General features: G+C 34.4%; 1 protein-coding gene across 7 annotated transcripts in view; it reads right to left on the bottom strand.

Moving 5' to 3' along the window:
- The window catches only part of BTBD10 (BTB domain containing 10), a 75,491-nt gene that overhangs the window by 25,360 nt on the left and 28,069 nt on the right, over window positions 1-22,062 (bottom strand). For 5 of the 7 annotated variants that reach the window (XM_012456621.2, XM_012456626.2, XM_064365159.1 and 2 more), the window contains 3 exons: window positions 5,862-6,058; window positions 3,750-4,035; window positions 1,150-1,252 (listed from right to left, as the gene is read on the bottom strand). In XM_012456621.2, the coding sequence (XP_012312044.1) occupies window positions 1,150-1,252; window positions 3,750-4,035; window positions 5,862-6,058 (586 nt within the window). The remainder of the gene's footprint in view (window positions 1-1,149; window positions 1,253-3,749; window positions 4,036-5,861; window positions 6,059-22,062) is intronic. The other 2 variants (XM_012456624.2, XM_064365160.1) reach the window with 1 other exon arrangement.

Raw genomic sequence — 22,062 nt, 5'->3', positions numbered from 1 at the left:
ATTAAAATATTTTTCAAAAAAAAAAAAAAGCCTAAAATCTAAAAGAAAAAAAAAAAGTTTTAAAACAAAGATGTTGGCCGGGTACTGGCTCACACCTGTAATTTCAGCACTTTGGGAGGCTGAGGCAGGAGGACTGCTTGAGGTCAGCAGTTCAAGACCAGCCTGGGCAACATGGTGAAACCTCATCTCTACTAAAAATACAAAAAATTAGCTAGGCGTGGTGGCACGTGCCTAAAGTCCCAGCTACTAGGGAGGCTAAGGTGGGAAGACAACTTTAAACCCAGAAGGTTGAGGCTGTAGTTAACAGTGATTGCACTATTGCACTCCAGCCTGGGCAACAGAGTGAGACCCTGTCTCAAGAAAAAACCCCCAAAACCAACAAAAAAAATAAAGATGTTAACAAATACATTTTGAAGATGACTTTTAGATGTTTCTGAGTTTCCACATTGCTAGTTAAATGCAATAAAATAATAGAATCAGTCATATTCACTCTCAGATAGTAAAAATGATCGAAATACTATATTTAAGAGAATTAAAGAGAAGTACATATGACTTCAGTTATGTTACTAAATACCTGAAAGAACTGTGTATGCAGACCTAAGAGTTTAATAATCTCTTATCCTATCATCCTGAAGGTCATCAAATTTATTTGCTTATATCATTATCTGTATGTACTAAAATAAAGATTAGAGTACAGCATGTTGGCTCAATGCTTGTAATCCCAGCACTTTGGAAGGCAAAGGCAGGAGGATGGCTAGAGCCCTGGAGTTCAAGATCAGTCTAGGAAACATTGTGAGACCTCGTCTCCATAAAAAACAAAAACAAACAAAATTAGCCAGGCATAGTGGTGCATGCCTATAGTTCCAGCTACTCAGGAGTCTATGGCAGGAGGATTGCTTAAGCCCAAGAGGTCGAGGCTGCAGTGAGTTATGATTGTGCCACTGCACTCCATCCAGCTTGGGTGAAAGAGCAAGACCCTGTTGCAAAATTAAAATTAAAATTAAATAAAGATGAATTAAATGGTATTTAAGGAAAAACAATATCCTGGAATAACTCCAAAGACAAATTCAAATAGAATTCTGCTTCTAATCCAAGTACCTACCAAGAAGGGGTCTTACGATTAAGTCAATACTCATAAGAACCACTCACCAGAATAGCTCGAAACACAGTAGAACCAATTCCCTCTGCCACCTCATACTCTCCTTTCTCATTGGGTCGTGTAAAGTTATGTTCTCGGCCAGATCCAAACATTCTATGATAGCAAATAATTGAGAAATATTTCAATAGAATACTTCCTTCAAAAGGGAAAATAGATTTCACATACAAAAGTAAAAAGGAATTACATCATTAAATTAGTTCAAGAACTTTTATCATTAATTTATTCTGGTAAACATCATAAATGAAGGAATATTAAGAACATTTTCTTTTTGATGGTAAGGAACACTAGTATAGATTTCCTGCAAGCAACAACAAAATAAATGACAAAATTCAGAAGCTAAAGAGCTTTCCTACCCCTTCTCCTCAGAAAACACCACCAACCAATTAATCTAAGGGAAAAGGTGAGTTTTTAATACCAATTTTACCAGGAAGAAAAAAAAAGGGAAAGTATGTTATCTGTGCTTTTTCCTTAAAACTGCTATTTTCATTGTACAGTTAATGCCATAATGCAGCATACAGTGCAAACTAAACTGAGACAAAGATGATACAGGACAAGTCAGGTTGTTTTACATTTCACAATCTTAACTATAAATGTAACAAATCCTACTCAAAATTCTTAGACTTGCATCCTGTAACTGAAAAACAAGCAATCAAATGGTGGGGTAGACAGCAATGAAGAAATAGGATAATGGCAAGTTTAAAAAAATAAATTAAAAAGCTCTTAATTTTTATATAAGAAAAATACAAATGACTTTAATTTTTTTTCAAGTCATGTTGTTGGCCCTTCAACAGTAGCTGTTTAGAAAAGAGGCAATCTGAAAAATATGTCCTTAACAATAAAAAATGTACTCTAGTACTCTCCAGAAAATTTAAAAATCATGATTAAAGAAAGATGAACCTCTAGATCCTATGGTACTACTATTCCCAAAGTAAATATGGTTGAACTAAGTATTCTATTCAATAGTTTCCTAATTCAAATAGATTCCTCTTTTGTTGTAACATAGGAAACTATGAACAACAAAGCTTTTTTATGTCAAAGTTTCCAAAAGAATGCCAACTGCTTTTTACAGTTCCCATGAATATTAATTTTCATCCCCAAAGACACACTTCAGTCAACTGACATAAAAAAAGGCTTTGCTAATTGAAAGAGAAGAAAAAGAAGTTAGTCTTTCAGGAATCAAATGTCATCATTTCAACTTTTTACAAGAGCAAAAAGCTATTCTTTTCACATCAATATAAATACTTTAAAAACTTTTCTTTTTAAAGAAAACATAACCTAACAACCAAAATGTCAAATATCTACCTTTTTTTTTTTTACTGTTTCTATATATCTCATGTAAAAATATAAAGTATTATTAACAGTGTCAAGTCACATTCCTGATAACTTCTGTCGACTATCCTCCCCTATAATACTAAAAATACAAAAAAAGCCTATAGTTCAAAGATTTTTTCCACAGGTTATAGTGTCAACGTTGAAGGAAAATATTTAGTTATTCAAAAATGTATATAAAATCACAATGGCAGCATTTATTCTGTATTATGAGACAATGGTAAATCACACACACACATCGCATATGCAATCTAGAAAATTACAAGATTTTATCTCACGTAAACTTCTATTTCATGCACATACCCTCTGATTTGATATTAGTGTGAACAAAGATACTGATTTTACAATTAAAAGGTATATAGTTGGGAGGCTGAGGTAGGTGGATTATCTGAGGTCAGGAGTTTGAGACCAGCCTGACTAACATGGAGAAACCCTGTCTCTACTAAAGATACAAAATTAGCTGGGCATGGTGGCACGTGCCTGTAGTCCCAGCTACTCCGGAGGCTCAGGCAGGAGAATTGCTTGAACCCGGAAGGCGGAGGTTGCGGTGAGCTGATCGTGCCATTGCACTCCAGTCTGGGCAACAAGAGCGAAACTCAGTCTCAAAAAAAAAAAAAAGGTACAGTTTGGACATGTTGAAAAAGCAAGTCTATATTGTCTATATCCTTCTTAGACTGTGGTTCCCATAACTGCAAACTTTAAATTGATCTATTACTCTGGACCAGCACAAATCAGAAGATGACAATTATCTCCTTCATTCTGCTAACTATTTGTTGACATTCTCCCCACTTTTTTTTTTTTTTTTAAGTATCTACATCAAACTGACAATTCATGCTGACTTCACAGCTAAACAACCTGTTGGGGATATTTCCCCCTTCAAACAATGCTGATTGTTTATATTTTGTGATTGAATGAGAACCCAAGTACAGGAAACATGTTATCATTGCTAAGTTTACCTGGTTAGATTCAATTTATAGTGTCACTCTATAAAGATATTTTAGTATCCTGACTTCAATAACTAATATATTTGCTATTTCTACTGGTATTACAGTAGAAATAAAACCAAGTTCAAGCTCTTACTCTATCACTTTCTAGCTGTATTAACTTGGGACATGGAATTTAGCCTCCAAAGCTCAGTTCTTTCATCTGTAAAACAAATGTTAACATTTCAACAGAGAATTACTGTAAACCTTAAATGAAAAAATAATGGCGATAAAAGCACCTTATAATTAGTAATGCAAATAACTGCAACAATACAAACCTGCCCAACATTGTATTTGGCTGTGCAGTAAAAATGGATGGGTCTACAACAAATCTAGTGTTATCCACTATTAGTGTCACTCGTTCTGACGTTCTTATATTCCGAGCTCCTTCTTTTGCATTTTCATATACAAACACCATCTCCCCAGATGTCTTACAACTACCATCTGAACTTGACTGACTACTGTTTCTGCTGCTGTTCCCAGTACTGCTGATGGAACCATTTGGGGATGCTTTTTGAGGACGTGGACTGCTTGGACGAGAGGAACTGTGATCTTTTTCTCGTTCTGAAATAAAGATGTTAAACAAGTTTATGCAAATTTTCTTTTAAAAATTCAGGATGTATATATATCTTTTTAAATGTTTTATTTAGAAAAGTTGTTTTAAGTCACAGCATTTCCACTTTTCAATTTCAAATAACATGTTAACAGAACACCATAAACATTCATTTAGTTCCTAGGAATAAAACCCAAAACATTAAAATGTTTTCTAAAATCTTTATTTGTAGACTTTTTAAAAAGATGTATAGCTGACTAATGTTAACGCAAACTAACATCAAAACTAAGGAAGCTTTTATTACTCCACTTAAAAACAGAAACCCAAGGAACCGAATATTCTCACAAGTCAAAATATGCTTTGAAAGTTATTACAGTAAAAGATTAATAAGAATACCAATTTAAACTGTCCTAATTACTAAAAGGGATAATACCACTCTGAGAACACAAAGTACAATCTTTAGAAGCTCACTGTTAATAAGGGCATTCTAAAACCAGCAATTTATCTCAAAAAAAGAAGGTGCCCCCACCCCCCAAAAAAATGAAAGAAATTCACTAAGGACAGTAAGAGTATTTATTTTTTTAGTGATTTTTATGTCTACCAAATAAAGCAGCTTTAGTAGCTCACGATACATTGTTTTCTTCTCATTATCATGTTTGCTGAATAAAGCACTGCTGCAAATTTTATGATCTATAATTATAGTCTGTAATTTTCACAGGTAGAAAATATTGTTAAAATTCAGAAAATTTTCTTAAGATGTTTCAAAAGTCTACAGAAGAGAAACAAAAACTAAGATTTTGTGATTTTTCATTTAGAGACTAGATCACTAAACTTTAAAGGTGACCTAAAAAGGTACCTCCATCTCATCAGTTTCATCAGCTTTTGCCAAATTCCTCTATGACTCAGGCTACTCAGAACACTCTGTACAGTATTATTGATTATATAATTAGGTTTGACACATCTCCAGAGATACTCTGACACCTCCCTTTTATTGCCTGTTTCTACAATACTGCCAGCATCCCAAAAGTAACTTACTAAAGCAATATTAATAAAATAATTTATTATATCCTGCTATTCTACTCCCAGACACTGACTTTTGCATGTAACAAACTGTCAACTCTAATTTATACTTTTGTTGATGTCTGGCTTGTAAGTACTAGTCTGACTTCCAGGATCAACTGAAACACTGGCAACTTCTCTCATAATTAGACCCCAATATTAATGATTTTTATTTACAACAGATTATCAGAAAGTAATGCTGCATATAGTAAGTCAAAGTTTTAATTTGTCCCTTCTGCAGGGGAAAATAAAAATCAGCAAGCTCACATGCTAAGGCACCTCTTCTTCAGCTGTTGTTTTATAGTCATACCATGTGTTCACCTGGGGTAATAATGTTCCTTTATAGTAATGAGTAGGAAGAAGGGGAAAGACCTGAGCTAGTTACTAAGAAAGTAAAACACATTACACTTTTCATATATTTTCATTATTAAATTTGGGATATTGTCAAACATCAGAATAAATAACATGATGGTTTTTCTACCTTTCACATCCTTTGTTAGCATGATAATAATGAAATTTCTATCAATAATTTACTAAAAACTATTTTAAAAGAAACTATTGCTATCTATTTCATAAGCCAAATATTAACTGGAAAACTCTAAAAATCTATATATCACAGTTTCAAAGGCTTTTCAAATTATTTATTTTTATAAGACCGTACCAGATGTTAAAAAATTCACCTTCACTTTGCATTAACAAGCTGCTTTTTCACAGCAAGAACCAAGCTCAACTAAAACAGAAACAACTGAATAGAAGAAGATTAGTTGATTTTACATACCAACATGGTGCTGTCGTGTTGGAGAAGTCACATTTCTAATACAAGGAGTGAGTTGAGACTCTGTTCTTTCATGAGATGAATCTCGTGATCTGTCACTTGACCTTCGTCTATCTCTTGATCTTTCATGTCCTCCACTAGCACCATGTAGACTCATTTTGGTGTGGTCGACTCCTCCTTTAGCAACACGCGAGGAAGTACTGATAAGTTAGAAAGAAAAATTAACCATAAAAGCAGAACATAACATTTTAAAAGAAAAACCCAAGTAACATAAAACTAATATCTTGAAGTGCATTTAAAAATCAAATGCTACTTTTCAATTCTGAAACCTAATTTACCTCAAACTTGTAGGCTTTAAAAATTCTGAAATAATGTGTCTTTGAAGATCACATAATTGAACTCAGTTTTTTATGAACAAGAAAATTAATGCTTAGAAAGGTTAACTAACATATGAGTTAGTAGAAGTAGTAGTAATAATAGTAGTAGATCACCCAGATATCTTAAATACTACTTAAATTTTTTTTTTATTTCCTTCATTGTGGGGAAAAAAGAGAAGGCAAGAGCTTCTAACTGAGGAATGGGGCAAAGAAATTGGTCTCCCTACCAAACAAAGTAAGTCTACATGCTAACTTCTATCAACCAACTTTGAGTTGAGTTGTTTCAAAACACTATGGTATTTTTAAAAGTTTTTCTGAAAAGCATTTCTCAGCCAGGTGTGGAGGGTCACACCTGTAATCCCAGTGCTTTGGGAGCACAGTGCAGATGAATCACTGGAGGCCAAGAGTTCGAGACCAGCCTGGCCTACATGGCAAAACCCTGTCTCTACTAAAAATACAAAAATTGGCCAGGCACAGTGGCTCACACTCCTAGAACTTTGGGAGGCATGCAGATCACAAGGTCAGGAGTTCGAGACCAGCCTGACCAACATAGTGAAACCCTGTCTCTACTAAATATACAAACACAAGCCCAGCGTGGTGGTGGGTGCCTGCAGTCTCAGCTACTTGCAAGGCTGAGGCAAAAGAATCACTTGAATCCAGGAGGTGGAGGCTGCAGTAAGCCGACATTATGCCAATGCACTCCAGCCTAGGCGATAGAGCGAGACTCCATCTTAAAAAAAAAAAATTATCTGGGTGCAGTGGCACACACCTATAATCCTAGCTACTCAGGAGGCTGGAGCACAAGAATTGTCTGAACCTGGAAGATGGAGGTTGCAGTGAGCCAAGATTACGCCACTGCATTCCAGCCTGGGTGATAGAGAGACTGTGTCTCCAAAAAAAAAGAAGATAAAGAAAAGCATTTCTCTTATAAACCTAACAAACCTACCTACTCTTACCACATAAAGTCACAGAATTTTTAAAAACTTTAAAATATCTTATATATAATAAAGTTCACAAGAAATGAATAACTCAGAATGTTGATTAAAATAGTCCAGTTTACAGAATATATTAACATAATTATGTATTAAGTTACACATACTATATGCACAATGCTATGCTAAATGTCAATAGAAAGAGAAGCTTCCTCAAGAGCTTGTTTTCTAAGTGTAGCAGTAATAGATGAACATGCAGAATTTTAAACAATTCAAGAGCTATCCCAACTTCCAAATATTAAGCTACTAAAGAGTTCCCAAATATATAACTATTAAATGGGTATTAATAAGTGTTTTAGGATCTCAAAGAAAAAACACATTGCTAAAGAGTAGCCACTTGTGTATCACTAGTGTCCAGATCCTGACAAAGAGATAAAATTTCAGTAATTAGAATACATTGCAAATAAGAAAACTGATAGCAATAAAAATAATAAAGTCAGACCTAAGGCAATTTGGAAATTTACTATGTTAGCATATACTATCGTTCATGGTTTAAAAATATTAAAGTACTTTTTAGAAACAGAAGAAAATTCATGGCTTTAGAGTGAAATTGTCATCTAATAACTTATTGCTTGGCATTTTGAATGATACTTAATATTTTGGAACCATAGCCTTCTCATTTGTAAAATGTAGGTTCTATTTATTCTCTAAGGTTAATAGGTAAATTAAATGAAGTACAATAAGTAAGCTGACCAGCAATGTACCTGACACAACATAATTACTCATGAAATATTAGTTTATTTAGTTATGATAGATGAGGATATTAAAGTTCAAAACTGCAAGACTTTCTCAGGATCACATAGTATTTAGTGGAAATGCTAGTAACACTATAACCTAAGCCTTTTGATTCATTCCAGTGCCCCTTCCATAATATTATACTGCTCTCCTTTAACAAAACCACGAGTTAAAATTTAATCTTCCTGGTGATTCAGAAAGCAGTTTTATATCTTTCAGTATCTCAGGGTCATCTCTTTGATTATTAGCTTTAATACTTTTTGTTATTTTGGTGGTTTCTTTCATTATAAAAATCAGTCATCACCTTGCTATAATACACTACAAGGACAGAAGATAAAGCTCACTTTGTATGTACCCTGAAAGTTACTTCTAGGAAAATAAACCTACAGAGAAAAATTCTACTCCCACCTTCATTCTAGTGAAAAAATCAGAGGACAGCTGCATTGGTAGAACATAATCTTTTCTTTCAAATGGAACAAATCAAAAGATCCTTCTGCATTTATGTTTTAAAAAATCCTTAGAGTAGGAATACTGGCATTTCTGGTTTGTTTTCTAAAGTTGGAAAAAAAAGGAATTCACACTAAATAGAACAAAGATCTTATATAGAAAAAATAGCTCTTCAAATTATTCTGGCTGCTAAGTTTTCATCATTTTCAACTATAAGAGAGCACATTATCTAAATATGAGTCTAGTAATTTCATGGACAAGGTACAACCACAAGTATGAATAAGACAAATACAAGCTAAATGTTCAGTTTGAGTAAAGGCCAAGCAGGCTGAGTAATTTAAAAAGCATTTTCACCAGACATCTCTGTAGCTGAAAGATTAGATACTGCTAAAATATTGGCTTCATTTCTAAACCACTTAGATTTTAAATGAATTCAAAAGGTGTCATAACACACTTCCATCTTTTGATTCCCACGTAGACTGAACCCGGAATCAGACCTTCAAAATCAGATGTCATGGAAGACGAATTATGTCCTACTGTATTTAATTCAATACTTTTAGATTAAGAAAGCACTCTAAAGGCAAAAACAGTTAATATGCACAAAGCAAAATGAGGATCAGCAAGTTAAGAGGGAAAACTCTGCTTCAGGCTGCATTGAAGAGTTTGAGATTCATGAACTAAGGATAGGTAAGGACATGAAGACTAGATTAGCCCTAATATCTATTTCCAGCCAAGATAGAATAACAAGGACTGAGTTTATACCCTGTCTCAAACAACCCAAGAAACCAAACAGAATATATGAAACAACAGTCTCCAAGACATGGCACATCAGGCAATAAAGGAGTCATCACTGAAAAATGGAAAGCAAATGAGATATGTCCAACAATGATCCCAAATTACTATCTTGAGAGCATTTGTAGAGTAAACATAGAGAGGGGAAACCCAAGCAGAACCCAGTGGACTCTGAGTGAAACATATGAATCTGAGACACTGGGATAAGAGGTGGCTAGAGTTCTCAGGGAAGAGTACCAGAGAGGAGAGAGCAACACAGAGATAAAATCTCAGAAATTTGCAGAGTCCTCCTTGAGTACTGAGCTGGGTAACAGTCACACATGTGAGGACACTATGAAAAGCTGGGGAAAGAACCAACTCAAAGGGTTAGAGGAAATAGTGTCCAGCACTCATACAGGGCCAGGAATAGGTCCTGTTCCCACTAATTCAGACTGGAAAGCCTAATAATTTATAAGGCACTGGGAAGAGAATGAGAAGATTCTAAAATGGGAAATAATTAAACTGGACTGAGCACTGCTCCCGCTCCGCTAACAAATTTTAATAGCAAGACCAAAAAGGACTGCAAAGCAAAGCTCTATGGTCCTTATTCTAAGAATAAGAAATATCAAACACACAAATGAGGTAAAATTCACAATGTATGGCATCCAATAAAAAATTATCAGGCATGCAAGGAAGTGAGAACACATAACCTATGAGGAAAACAACATCAAGTGAAATCAAACCTGAACTGATACATGTTAGAATTAGAAATAAAAACATTAAAAAGTCACTCTAACCACAGTCCTCCAAAAAGCAATGTAGAAACATAAGGATAAAAAAGATGCAAATCAAGCTTCCAGAGATAAAAATGATTACATGTGAGATGAAAAGTATACTAAATGGCCCTTTGAAATGACTATAGTTAACAATAATTTATTATATATTTTCAAATGGCTAGAAAAGAGAATTTTGAATGTTCTCAACATTTAAAAAAATGATGTTTGAGGTGACAGATATGCTAATCACACTGATTTGCTCATTACATACTACATACATGCATTGAAATATCACTCAATACCTCTAAATATGTATAATTATTACATGTCACTGAAAAATAATTTTTAAAAAAGAAAAACACACTGAATGGAATTAATGGGAGATTACACATTACAGAAGAAAAGATTCACAAATCTGAAGACAATGCAATAAGAAATATTCAAAATAAAAAAGACAAAACAGAAAAATAAACAGCATGAGTGAGCCGCAGGTCAATTTCAAGTAGCCTAATATAGGTACAAATGGAGTCCACGATGGAAGTGGGAAGGAAAAAAAGGGAAGTAATATCTGAACTATCTCCAAATTTGGCAAATATTACAAACCCACAGATTCAATACGCACAACAAATTCCACACACTTAAGAACAAACAAACCCTGTCAACCTAGGTTTGTCATAGCCAGTAAAAACATCTTTCAAAAATAAGAAGGATCTGCATTAATTGATTTGTTGAAAAAATAAGAAAACAGACATATTCAGACAAAAAAAAAAGATAAATGAATTCATCATCAGAAGACTTGCATTACGAGAAAAGTTAAAAGGAAGTCTTTCAGGCAGAAAAAAAAAGCTAATGCCAGATGAAAACATGAATCTACACAAAGGAATGAAGACAACTAGAAAAAATAACTGCATGGAAGAATGTAATTTTTTTCTAATTGTTTAAATCTCTATGAAAGATTAAGCAATAATGATAATATAATATAGGGTTTATAACATATACCTATAACTAGAGCAGCACAAAGTCTGGGCAAAAGAAATGGAAGTATACTTTTGTAAGGTTTTTACACCACACAAGAAACAGTATAACATCACTTGAAGGTATACTGTGATAAGTTAAAGATGTATACTGTTAATACTAAAGCAACCACTAATATAAGAAAACAAAAATTATAGTTTATATACTAAAAAAGGAGATAAAATAATATCATAAAAAAGATTTGGTTAATCCAAGAGGGCAAAGGAAAAAAGGGGTTGAGAAGGAGAAGGAAAAAGAACCAACGGGACAAACAGAAAATAAATAACAAGATAAGACTTAACCTTAACCATGTCAATAATCACATTAAAGACAGATAGTCTAAGCCATTTAAATGTAAACAGTCTAAACCATAAAAGGTGAAGATTATCAGACTGGATATAAAAGCCAGATCCCCAGCTGGGCAGATCACTTGAGCCCTGGAGTTCGAGACCAGGCTTTGGCAACGTGGCAAAACCCCATCTCTACAAAAAAATACAAAAATTAGCTGGGTGTGGTGGCATATGCCTGTAGTCCCAGCTACTCAGGAGGCTGAGGTGGGAGGATTGCTTCAGCCTGGGAGGTAAGGCTATAGTGAGCAGAGATTACACCACTGCACTACAGCCTGGGTGACAGAGGGAGATCCTGTCTTAAACTAATAATAATAATAAAAGCCAGGTCCTACTATATACGATATGGTACAAAGAGATTCAAAATAAAAGAATGAGGAAAGATACACTATGCTAGCACTAGTTCAAAGAAAGCAAGAATGGCTATCAGACAAAGCAGAGTTCAGAGCAAAGAATACCACCAATGTATTTCATAAAGATAAAGGGGTTTATTAAGTACACATAACAATCCAACTGTTTTTCTGCCTCATAAGAGTTTCAAAATACAAGAAGCAAAAACTGATAAAACTATGAGGACTAGACAATTCACAATTATCAAATATTTCAGCATTTCTCTCATAATATTTAACAGAACAAGAAAATCAGTAGAGATTGATGAGATCTGAATAACACTATCATCTGATTTGATCTCACTGACATTTACAGAACACCTAAAAAGGACAGAAAACTCATGCTTTTCATGTGCACACAGAACATTTATCCAGACAGATCATATTTTGGGCAATAAAACAAGTACCAATAAACTTAAAAGAATTTAATCATACAAAATATGTTGTCTGATTACAATGGAATTAAAGTAAAATTCAGTAACAGAGAGATACCTAGAAAATTCCCAAATACTTAGAAATTAAATAATACTTTTACCTAAACAACTCACAGAGCAATAAAGAAATCAGGAAACTAGAAAATTCTGAACGAAACAAAAGTGGAAAAAACCCTAACAGACCATAATTTGTGGCATAGTATGACATTATAACAATACTTAGGGGAAAATTATAGCATTAAATTCCTGTATTAGAAAAGAATAAAGGTCTAAGAAAAATGACATCAGTCAATAAAATTGTTAAACCTCTAGTCAGACTGCTTGGGACAAAAATCTAGAAGATACAAACTACCAATGTCAGAAATAAGAGAGGCTACAGATACTAAAAGAATAATAAAAGAATATGATAAACAACTTTAAGCCAATAAATTCAACAACTCAGAAAGGACAAATTTAAACCTACAAAAAAGCTCACTTAAGAAAAGGTTAAATAGCTCTATGTTTACTAAAGAAATTTAATTTGTAGTTTAAAACATTCCCTCCATATAAGAAAACTCTACGCTCATATGGCTTCACTTATGAATTCTACCAAGCATTTAAGATAAAAAATAATATCACCCCTACCCAGCTCTTCCAGAAAATTGAAGAGAAGATAGTATTTCCTAACTCATTCTATGAGGTCAATATTGCCCAGACACCAACACCAGACAAAAATATTACAATAAAAGAAAACCACAAATCATAGAACACAAATATCAATATTCTAAACAAAATTTTAGTAAATTAAATCCAGCAATACATAAAAAGAACAGTAATATCATAAGGTTTATTCTAAAAATGCAAGATTGGATAATATTCAAAAGTCTAACTCATCATATTAACAACTTGATGAAGAAAAGTAATATCAAACAGAAACGCATTTGACAAAATTGAATAACCATCCCTGATTAAAAGAAAAAAACCCACCCTCAACAATGTAATACAATGAAATTTCATCAACTAGAGAAAGAGTATCTATGGAAAACCTTTGATTACCAGCTATGATTACCAACATAGCATAGCTGGTAATCAAAGACTAAATGCTCTCCGTCTAAAATCAGAAATAAGAATGTCCACTGTCACTTTTTTCCAACAATGTACTGAAGATTCTAGCCAATGCAATATGGCAAGAAAAGACATTCAGACTGATAAAGACGTAAAACTGTCTTTATTTGCAGAAAACACGATCATCTATTGTAGGCTCTAGTAAAAAAAGGATATTAGAACCAATGAGTTTAGCAAGGTTGCAGAATACAAAATCAGTATTTTAAAATCAACTGTATTTCTACATACCAAGAATGTGCAACCTGAAATTAAATTTTTTAAAACACTTCTTACAATAACATCAAAACCTGAAATATTTAGGCATAAATATAACAAAAGATGTGAAAGACGCACACACTGAAAATTATAAAACATTATTGAAATTAAGAAGACCTAAACAAATGGAGAAACCTACTATCTTCACAAGTCAATTTTCTCCCTAAGTTCATCTACTAGATACAACATAATCTCAATGGAAAACCAAGCAGGCTTGCTTGTCAAGAGTGACAAGCTGATTCCAAAATTCATCTGAATATGCAAAGGACCAAGAATAGACTAAATAACTTTTTTAAAAGAACAGTTGGAAGACTAACATGATTTGATTTCAAGACTAACATGATTGATTTTGTAGTAATGAGTAAAGTGTGCTACTGACAAAATGACAGGCACATAGATCAATTAACCAGAATAAAGACTCAGAAAAGAACTCACACACATATATATTGACAACTCATTTTCAACAAGGGCTCAAATACAATTCAGGGAAGAAAGAGTTTTTCATCAAATGGTGCTGGAACAAATGAATATGCGATAGGTATTTCACTCTCAGCACTTCTAGAAAAAAAAAAGAATTCTGAGAATAGCTCACATCATATACAAAATGATGTTAACTCAAAATGAATCACAAACCTAAATCTAAAACTTAAAACTACAGAACTTCTAGAAATAAAAAGCACAAGGCCAGGCACGGTGGCTCATGCCTGTAATCCCAGCACTTTGGGAGGCCAAGGCAGGTGGATCACAAGGTTAGGAGTTCAAAACCAGCCTGACCAACATGGTGAAACCCCGTCCCTACTCCCCGCCACCAAAAAAAAACAAACAAAAGAAATAAAAAGCACAATGCATGAAAGAGTAAACCAACAACTGAACATTACCAAAATTAAAAACTTTACTCTTCAAAAAAACAGTGTTAAGAGAATGAAAAAAGGCTGGGTACAGTGGCTCAAGCCTGTAATCCCAGCACCTTGGGAGGTTGAGGTGGTAGGACAGCTTGAGCCCAGAAGTTCAAGAACAGCCTGGGTAACATAGTGAGACCATTTCTACAAAAAAAAAAAAAGAAAGAAAGAAAAGAAAGAAAAAAAAATAGCCAGGAGTGGTGGCAGGTGCCTGTGGTTCCAGCTATTTAAGAGGCTGAGGTGGGAGTATTGCGTGAGTCCAGAAGTTCGAGGTTGCAGTGAGTCATGGTCATCATGCTACTGCACTCTAGCCTGGGCAACAGAGCAAGACACTATTTCAAAAAATAAAATACAAAGACTAAAAGACAAGCCTCAGACTGGGAGAAAATATTTGCAAATCATATATCTGATAGAAGACTGACATGTAAGCTACATAAAGAACTCTCAAAATAATGAGTAAAAAATTTGAGATACACAAATGAAAAAAATAAGTACATGAAATGATGGTTAGTGACACTTGTCATTAAGGAAATGCAAATTAAAATGACACTGTTACATCATTACATATCTATTAGAATAGCTAAATAAAAAGACCAACCATATCAAGTATTGATGAGTACATGTATTTTGAAATGGAAACTCATACACTTACGGTAAATAATGAAAAATGGTACCACTATTTTAGAAATTGTCTCGAGGCCAGGTGCAGTGGCTCACACCTGTAATCCCAGCACTTTGGGAGGCCGAGGGGGGCGGATCATGAGGTCAGGAGATTGAGACCATCCTGGCTAACACGGTGAAACCCCGTCTCTACTAAAAATATAATAGCTGGGCTTGGTGGTGTGCACCTGTAATCCCAGCTATTTGGGAGACTGAAGCAGGAGAATCGCCTGAACCTGGGAGGTGGAGGTTGCAGTGAGCCAAGATTGCGCCACTGCACTCCAGCTTGGGCCACAGAGTGAGGCTCCGTCTCAAAAAATAAACAAATAAATAAAAAGAAATTGTCTAAGAAAAGTTTGTTTCTTAAGAAATTAAACATACACTAGCCATATGATTCAGCCATTCCATTCTGTATTTACCCAAAAGAAATGAAGACATTATCCATAAAAAAGATTTGTACACAAACATTCTTAGCAGCTTTATTTGTAACAGCTCAAAACTGGAAACAACCTAAATGTCTATGAACAAGTGAAAGGATAAACAATTTGTGATATATCCATACAATGGAATACTACTCAACAATAAAAAAGAATGAACTACTGACACAAGTTACAACATGAATCAATCTCAAAATAATTACAATGAGTGAAAGAAGCCAGAACTCTCCACCACAAAAAATAAATGATATAAATTCTAGGAAATATAGAATAATGTATAGAACGACAGAAAACACATTGGTGGTTTCACAAAAAAGGGGTATAGGAGTTCGAAGGAAAGGATTACAAAGGGCGCCAAAGAAGCTTTTGAGTGTGATGTATACGCTCATTAACCTAATTGTGGTAAGGTTTTATGGTGCACATATATGTCAAAATTTATCAAACTGTATACCAGAATTGACCTCTTGGCCAAAACACAGCTGCTTGATAATACCCTACTAGAAAATGACTACTTAGCCATTTCAATTATACTTAAGTAACACAAGTCATACCTTTCTTCTTCTAATGGTCCTTTCTTTTCAAACTTTTCTTACAAGAGTATACTAAACTCCTTCTCTTACCAACCTACATAGATTCTTGCATCCTCTTCTTATAATATGGTCCATAGTCTCAAGAAACCAAAAGCATTTCTACAATCAGATTAAAAACACCTACCATCACCAACTGATCATCACTTGAAAACCTCACAAACCAACATATACTACACAATAAACTTACGACAAAAACCCAAATCAGAACCCTTAATCATGATCTGCTGAGATCACAATTTTCTTCAACGAAAAAACATCAATCACTTTCAAGCACCTCTAGTTAGTTACAGAAACCCACCTTCAACACAAAAGAAAATATTTCCATTTTTAAATTTTGCAGCTTTATGACTTACTAATACTTCTGTTTTAATATCAACTTTTCACTCAGTTTCAAAATCATGCTTTGAAGCATAGGGTGAATCAACAGGCAGTGAAATTTCTAAAAACTTTGAAATCTTATTAAAATAGTCACTCTCAGAAGCAAATCTATCACTTCTCAGCCTTCAGGCTAAGATCAAGTGTAGAAGCAAATCAATTCACATCAAACTTGAGAGTACGAATCTAGTATGAACTTCTGCATATGATTTTGTCACCTAATTTGCTTAAAAACTGTAATTACAGCAACAGTTTTCAATGGCAGGCAGGTTCCTAAGAACTGAAGAAAAACATAAGGGCCTTGTTCTGTTCAATGAAACAAGAGGAGTTTTCCTACAAGGGGAAAAAGTTTATAATACTAAACCTGTCTGTATAGAGTTTTTAAAATCCAATAGTACTGCAAAGTTTATAACAAAAACCAGGCCATGCTTTGAATGGGTAAACTGTAGTACAGCCGTACAATAGAATATTATTCAGCAATTTAAAAAAATTATTGATATCAGCAACAAATGTGAATGGACCCAAAGGCATTACGCTGAATGAAAAAACCCAAACCCAAATGTTTATATGCTATATGATTCTACTTATATAATGTTCTCAAAATGACAAACTTATAGGGATGTAGAACCAATTCAGGGGTTGCCAGAGGTCAGAGTTGGAGAGAGGGTGTAACTATAAAGGAGGGTAGCACAAGATAATTTGTGGTGATAGAACAGTTCTATATCCCGATTGTGGCGGGAGTTACATGAATCTATAAATACAATAAATTATCACAGAACTACGTACCAGAAAAAAGAAGAAGTGCATGTAAAAACTGATAAAATACAAAGGTCAATAATTTAGTTACTAGTATTGTACCCATGTCAGTTTCCTGGTTCTCATAATGTACTACACTTTCGTAAGATGTTATCATTGAAGGAGGCTGAGTAGAGTACCTGGGAATTCACTGTATGATTTTTTATGATTTCTTGTAAATCTAAAATTATTTCACGATGAAAAAGCTTAATATATATAATTTTAAAAAGCAATAATACGCAGACAAAAAAACACAAAACTATAATAAATTCAATAACACACAAAATGTCTCCATGAAATAAGGACAGGAATGCTGCACTTTTTAAAAATTAGAGAATAAAAAAGAGTTCTGAGAAATTCAAAATAATAGCAGAAATTTCTACAAGGTTACTAGAAGGATTGAAAGAAAATATTGAGAATATCCTTAAAAGAACAAAAATATAAAGACATGGAAAATAAGAAAGCATAAAAAAGAGAGAACTAATGAAGGAGGTCAACGTTCAACTAATACATGTTCCAGAGAGAACAGAGAAAATAGAGGGGAGAACATTTTCAAAGAAATAATATAAGAAAAATTTCCAGAAGGAGCTGATATATGTAGCACTCATATCAGAAAATTGTTGACAAATACACAAAACTGTAATATAAAAAACTATATATATATCTCTGTATAAAACATGTATGTCTCCATAAAAGGTTATATGTGTGTGTATCACACACACACACACACACACACACACACACACACGTTTTTGTCCACGTTTCCTGGCTCATAACTCCTATTGCCCTTGTTATAATGTTGGGGGCATTTTAGGCCTCAGAAGCAGGCCTCAGAAAACAGAATCTCTTTCTCTGACCTTCACCTGTCTATCCTCTTTTCATTGCTCCTTTTTTTCTCCAAGGCAGGCCTTAGAAACTAAAAATAAATTCTACTCTTCCCCTGCCTCTCTGTAATGGAAATGACCATAAAGACATCCCCTGACCTACTTTGTTTGCTTATAGGCCAAAGGCCCCTCATTTCAGAAGGAGTCTTCTCTCATACCCTGAAGAAGAAATGCTGCACAGAAAGGCCAAGAATCTGAACAGACAGACCTTGCTGGGTTTCCTCACTGAGTTTATTATAATTAGATTACACCTCTTTTGTCCAGTCACATTTTCACATGGTTGTCAATCATCCCTAGCCAATGATATCTCCATAAAAGGCCCATGAGGGCAGTTTGCAGAGCTTATGGATAGCTGAACAGGTGGAGGTTCCTGGAGGGTGGCATGCCCAGAGGGAGCATGGAAGCTCCACACCCCTTCCCCTATATCTCGCCCTATACATCTCTTCATCTGTATCCTTTGTAACATTCTTTAAAATAAACTGGTAAACATGTTTCCCCTGAGTTCTGTGAATTGCTCTAACAAATTAATGGAACCCAAGGAGGGGGATGTAGGGTCCTCAATTTATAGCTAGTTGGTCAGAAGCACAGGTAAAAGAACCTGGGACTTGCAACTAGAATCAGAAGTTGGAGAACAATCTTGTGGAACTGAGTTCTCAACCTGTGGGATCTGATGCTATGTAAAATAGTGTCAGAATTGAATTGAAGGATATCTACCTAGTATCTACTGCAGAAGTGATCACTTGCTTGGTATGTGGGGAAAGCCATCCCACACTTGGTTACAGAAGTCTTCTGTGTTGATTATTCATTTAGATAATAGAAAAAAACAATTTGAGTTTGTGAGGTTTTTTTACCATTGACAATATTCCTATCCATTTGAATTAATCTGACCTCAATAAAGAAGCAATATTTTAAATCATACTTTTATTGTTGGAGAAAAACTAGCTGATTTTTTTACTCTTCTAACTATAACCTCTGTTCCAGTTTTTTAAATTAAAACTTTTAAATGACTTTATTTTAATACACTTTTGAAGTAACTGATTTGCTTTTTATAAGCATCACTAATGTGTTAAGTCAGGATTAGGCAAACTATGGCTCATGGTCCAAATTCTACCCATTGCCTGATTCTGTAAATAAAGTATTATTGCAACACAACACTGTCTATTCATGATTACTGTTCATGGCTGTTTTCATGCTACAATGACAAAGTTGAGTGGTTAGGACAAAGACTGCAGCCCCCATAGCCAAAAATATTTACTATACAGCCTTATACAGAACAAGTTTGCTGAGCACTGTATTATGTCAATAACTGTAACATAAAAAATGCTATCAAACTTCTCAATCTATTTTCAATAGATTTAATAAAAATTTCTCTCTCGTTTCCTTTGTTTGGTCAAGCAGCCTTCTATAAACTTTCTGCTCTTCTGCTTACTATATGGCCCATTTCCCAAGGAACAAAGGCTTAATTATTGAAAAGGGAAGTTCTCAGCTGAAGAATTAAATTCTCAAACATCACCTGTAAGTCTGTTGTTGGATATATTTTCCCATAAAAATATCTTAAATGATACTTAAATCCCAGATTGCCCCTACAAAGACAACTTCAGCAAGAAATATATATAGCCTAAAAATAGTTTTAATACTATTTCTAAATCCTGACATCTTTCTCTCCTTCCTAAAATCCCATTGCCAGATATGTCACCAACTCTAGGGAGGCTGTGGCAGCAGCAGCAGCACCTAAGAGTATTTTTTCAAATTTCAACTTAAGTCACATGAAGACCCAGATACTAACATATGGTGATAAATGTTATAAGAAAAAATAAAGAAGGGTAATAAAAAAAGAGTGTCACCATTTTGAATGGTCAAGGTAGAACTCTCTGAGGGAGAAATGCCTAAATAAAGACCTAAAAATGTAAAAATAGAACTATGAAATACAGAAGGCAACAGTAAATCCAAATCCCAGAGGCGAGTTATCCTTTTTCAAGACGTTCCAGAAGCCCAAGGTTGCTGGAGCATAAAAAACAAGAACAACCATGTTAAAAAGGTAGAGCTTTGTAAGGCAAGACTACAAGATTATTACAGGCCTTGAAGGGATATTTAAAGGGTTTTTGCTTTGTTTTGAGTGAAATGGATAGAACTCAAGTATGAGTTAAATGATCTAATTTATGGTTCAACAGGATCACTCTGGCTGCAAAAGTAGACTATGGGAGGATGGGAGAAAGGGGGCAAAGGTAAAAACCAAGAGACCATTTCAGAGGTTACTATAAATAATCAGGTGAGAGCTGAAAGTGACTTGGACCAGTGTTATGGCAGAGTTACATGTAAAGAGTGGACTAAACTATATATTTCGAAGAACATGCCTCTGAAATTTACCGATGAAATGTAGAAGGTGAGAGAAAAAAGAGGAGTTAAGGATGACTCCATGATTTTGGTCTGAGTAACTGCAAGAATGGAAGTTCCATTTACTGAATACAAGTGAGAGTGAGAGGACTAGGTTTAGAAATGTAGGTATGTCTTAGACATGTTAAAAGCGAGATGCTTATTATACATCTGAGTGTACATAAGTCTGTGTATACTTATGGATACATAAATCTAAAGTTCAGGGTAAAAGTCTAGGCTAGAAATACAAATTTGAAAGTTGGTAGTCACTGCATACACAATATTCTCAAGCAACTTCCTACCATGAAAATTTTTTTAAAAAATAGCTAGCCACTATTAAAAATTGTTCAAATCTAAAGTAGTGGTTGGATAGGTTTATTGTGTGTCTACCGAATAGTCATTCGTTCAACAAATATTACAAATAACTACACTGTGCCAGTTACTGTTCTTGGTACTGTTCAAGATTGAGATGATATTATAATGTATACACAACCAATATTTTTCAAGCAATGCTTTTAAAACTTGTAATTATTTTTAAAAACTTTAGGAGTATAAAAGATATGAAGTACAAATGCAAGACTGTTTTTAAAGTATTTATCAAATGATTGTGAATATTTTAATAAATTACTTTCACAAAACAGATTTCTCTCTCTCTCCTCTTTCTTTTTTTTTTTTTTTTGAGACAGAGTCTCACCTGTCGCCCAGGCTGGAGTGCAGTGGCACAATCTCAGCTTACTGTAACCTCTGCCTTCCAGGTTCAAGCGATTCTCCTGCCTCAACCTCCCGAGTATAGGCGCCTGCCACCACGCCCGGCTAATTTTTTGTATTTTTAGTAGAGACGGGCTTTCACCATCTTGGCCAAGCTGGTCTTGAACTTCTGACCTTGTGATCCATCCGCCTCGGCCTCCCAAAGCACTAGGATTACAGGTGTGAGCCACCTCACCCAGCCACAAAACAGATTTCTAAAGAGAAATTACAGCTATCCCACAATCACTCCTTCCAAATGACCTTTTGAAAACAACCTTTTTCTATTAAATTCCCTCCATTATGCCTTTTACTAAAATCCTAAATATTAAAATAAAAATTAAAAATCTAAACTATACTGTTATTAGATTGATGAAATTAAAGACTAAGAGAATTTCTATCAGAGGCCGTTTGATGTTGTTGTAATTCAGTATGTCTAACTCTCCTAAGAAATATCCACAGAAACACAGAATCTAAGTTCAGGAAAAACCTTTTAGAAAATCTAGTCCAAACATTTATCTAATTCCTAAATCTCATCTACAAAGTCCCCTTGAATTGGCTGACCTACTACTAATGACAGGGAAGGGAAACTTGTTTTTCTTTTAAGTTTCATTCTAGGCTTGGAAAGCTCTGAGTCTTGGGCTCTGAGTCTTAGGCCTTGGAAAGCTCTGAGTCTTAGGCTGTTTTTCCTTAACATTAAGACTTAAACCTTTTTACCTAATCCTAGTTCAGAGTTTGGGGCCAGATAATTCTTTGTTGTTAAGAGGCTGTTGTTTGCACTGTAAAATGTTTAACAGCATCCCTCG

This window comes from Aotus nancymaae, unplaced genomic scaffold (assembly GCF_030222135.1).
Source record: "Aotus nancymaae isolate 86718 unplaced genomic scaffold, 86718_ANA_hifiasm-v0.15.2.pri h1tg000059l, whole genome shotgun sequence".
NCBI classification, from domain to species: Eukaryota; Metazoa; Chordata; class Mammalia; order Primates; family Aotidae; genus Aotus; species Aotus nancymaae.
This window is presented reverse-complemented; position numbering and strand designations above follow the sequence as displayed.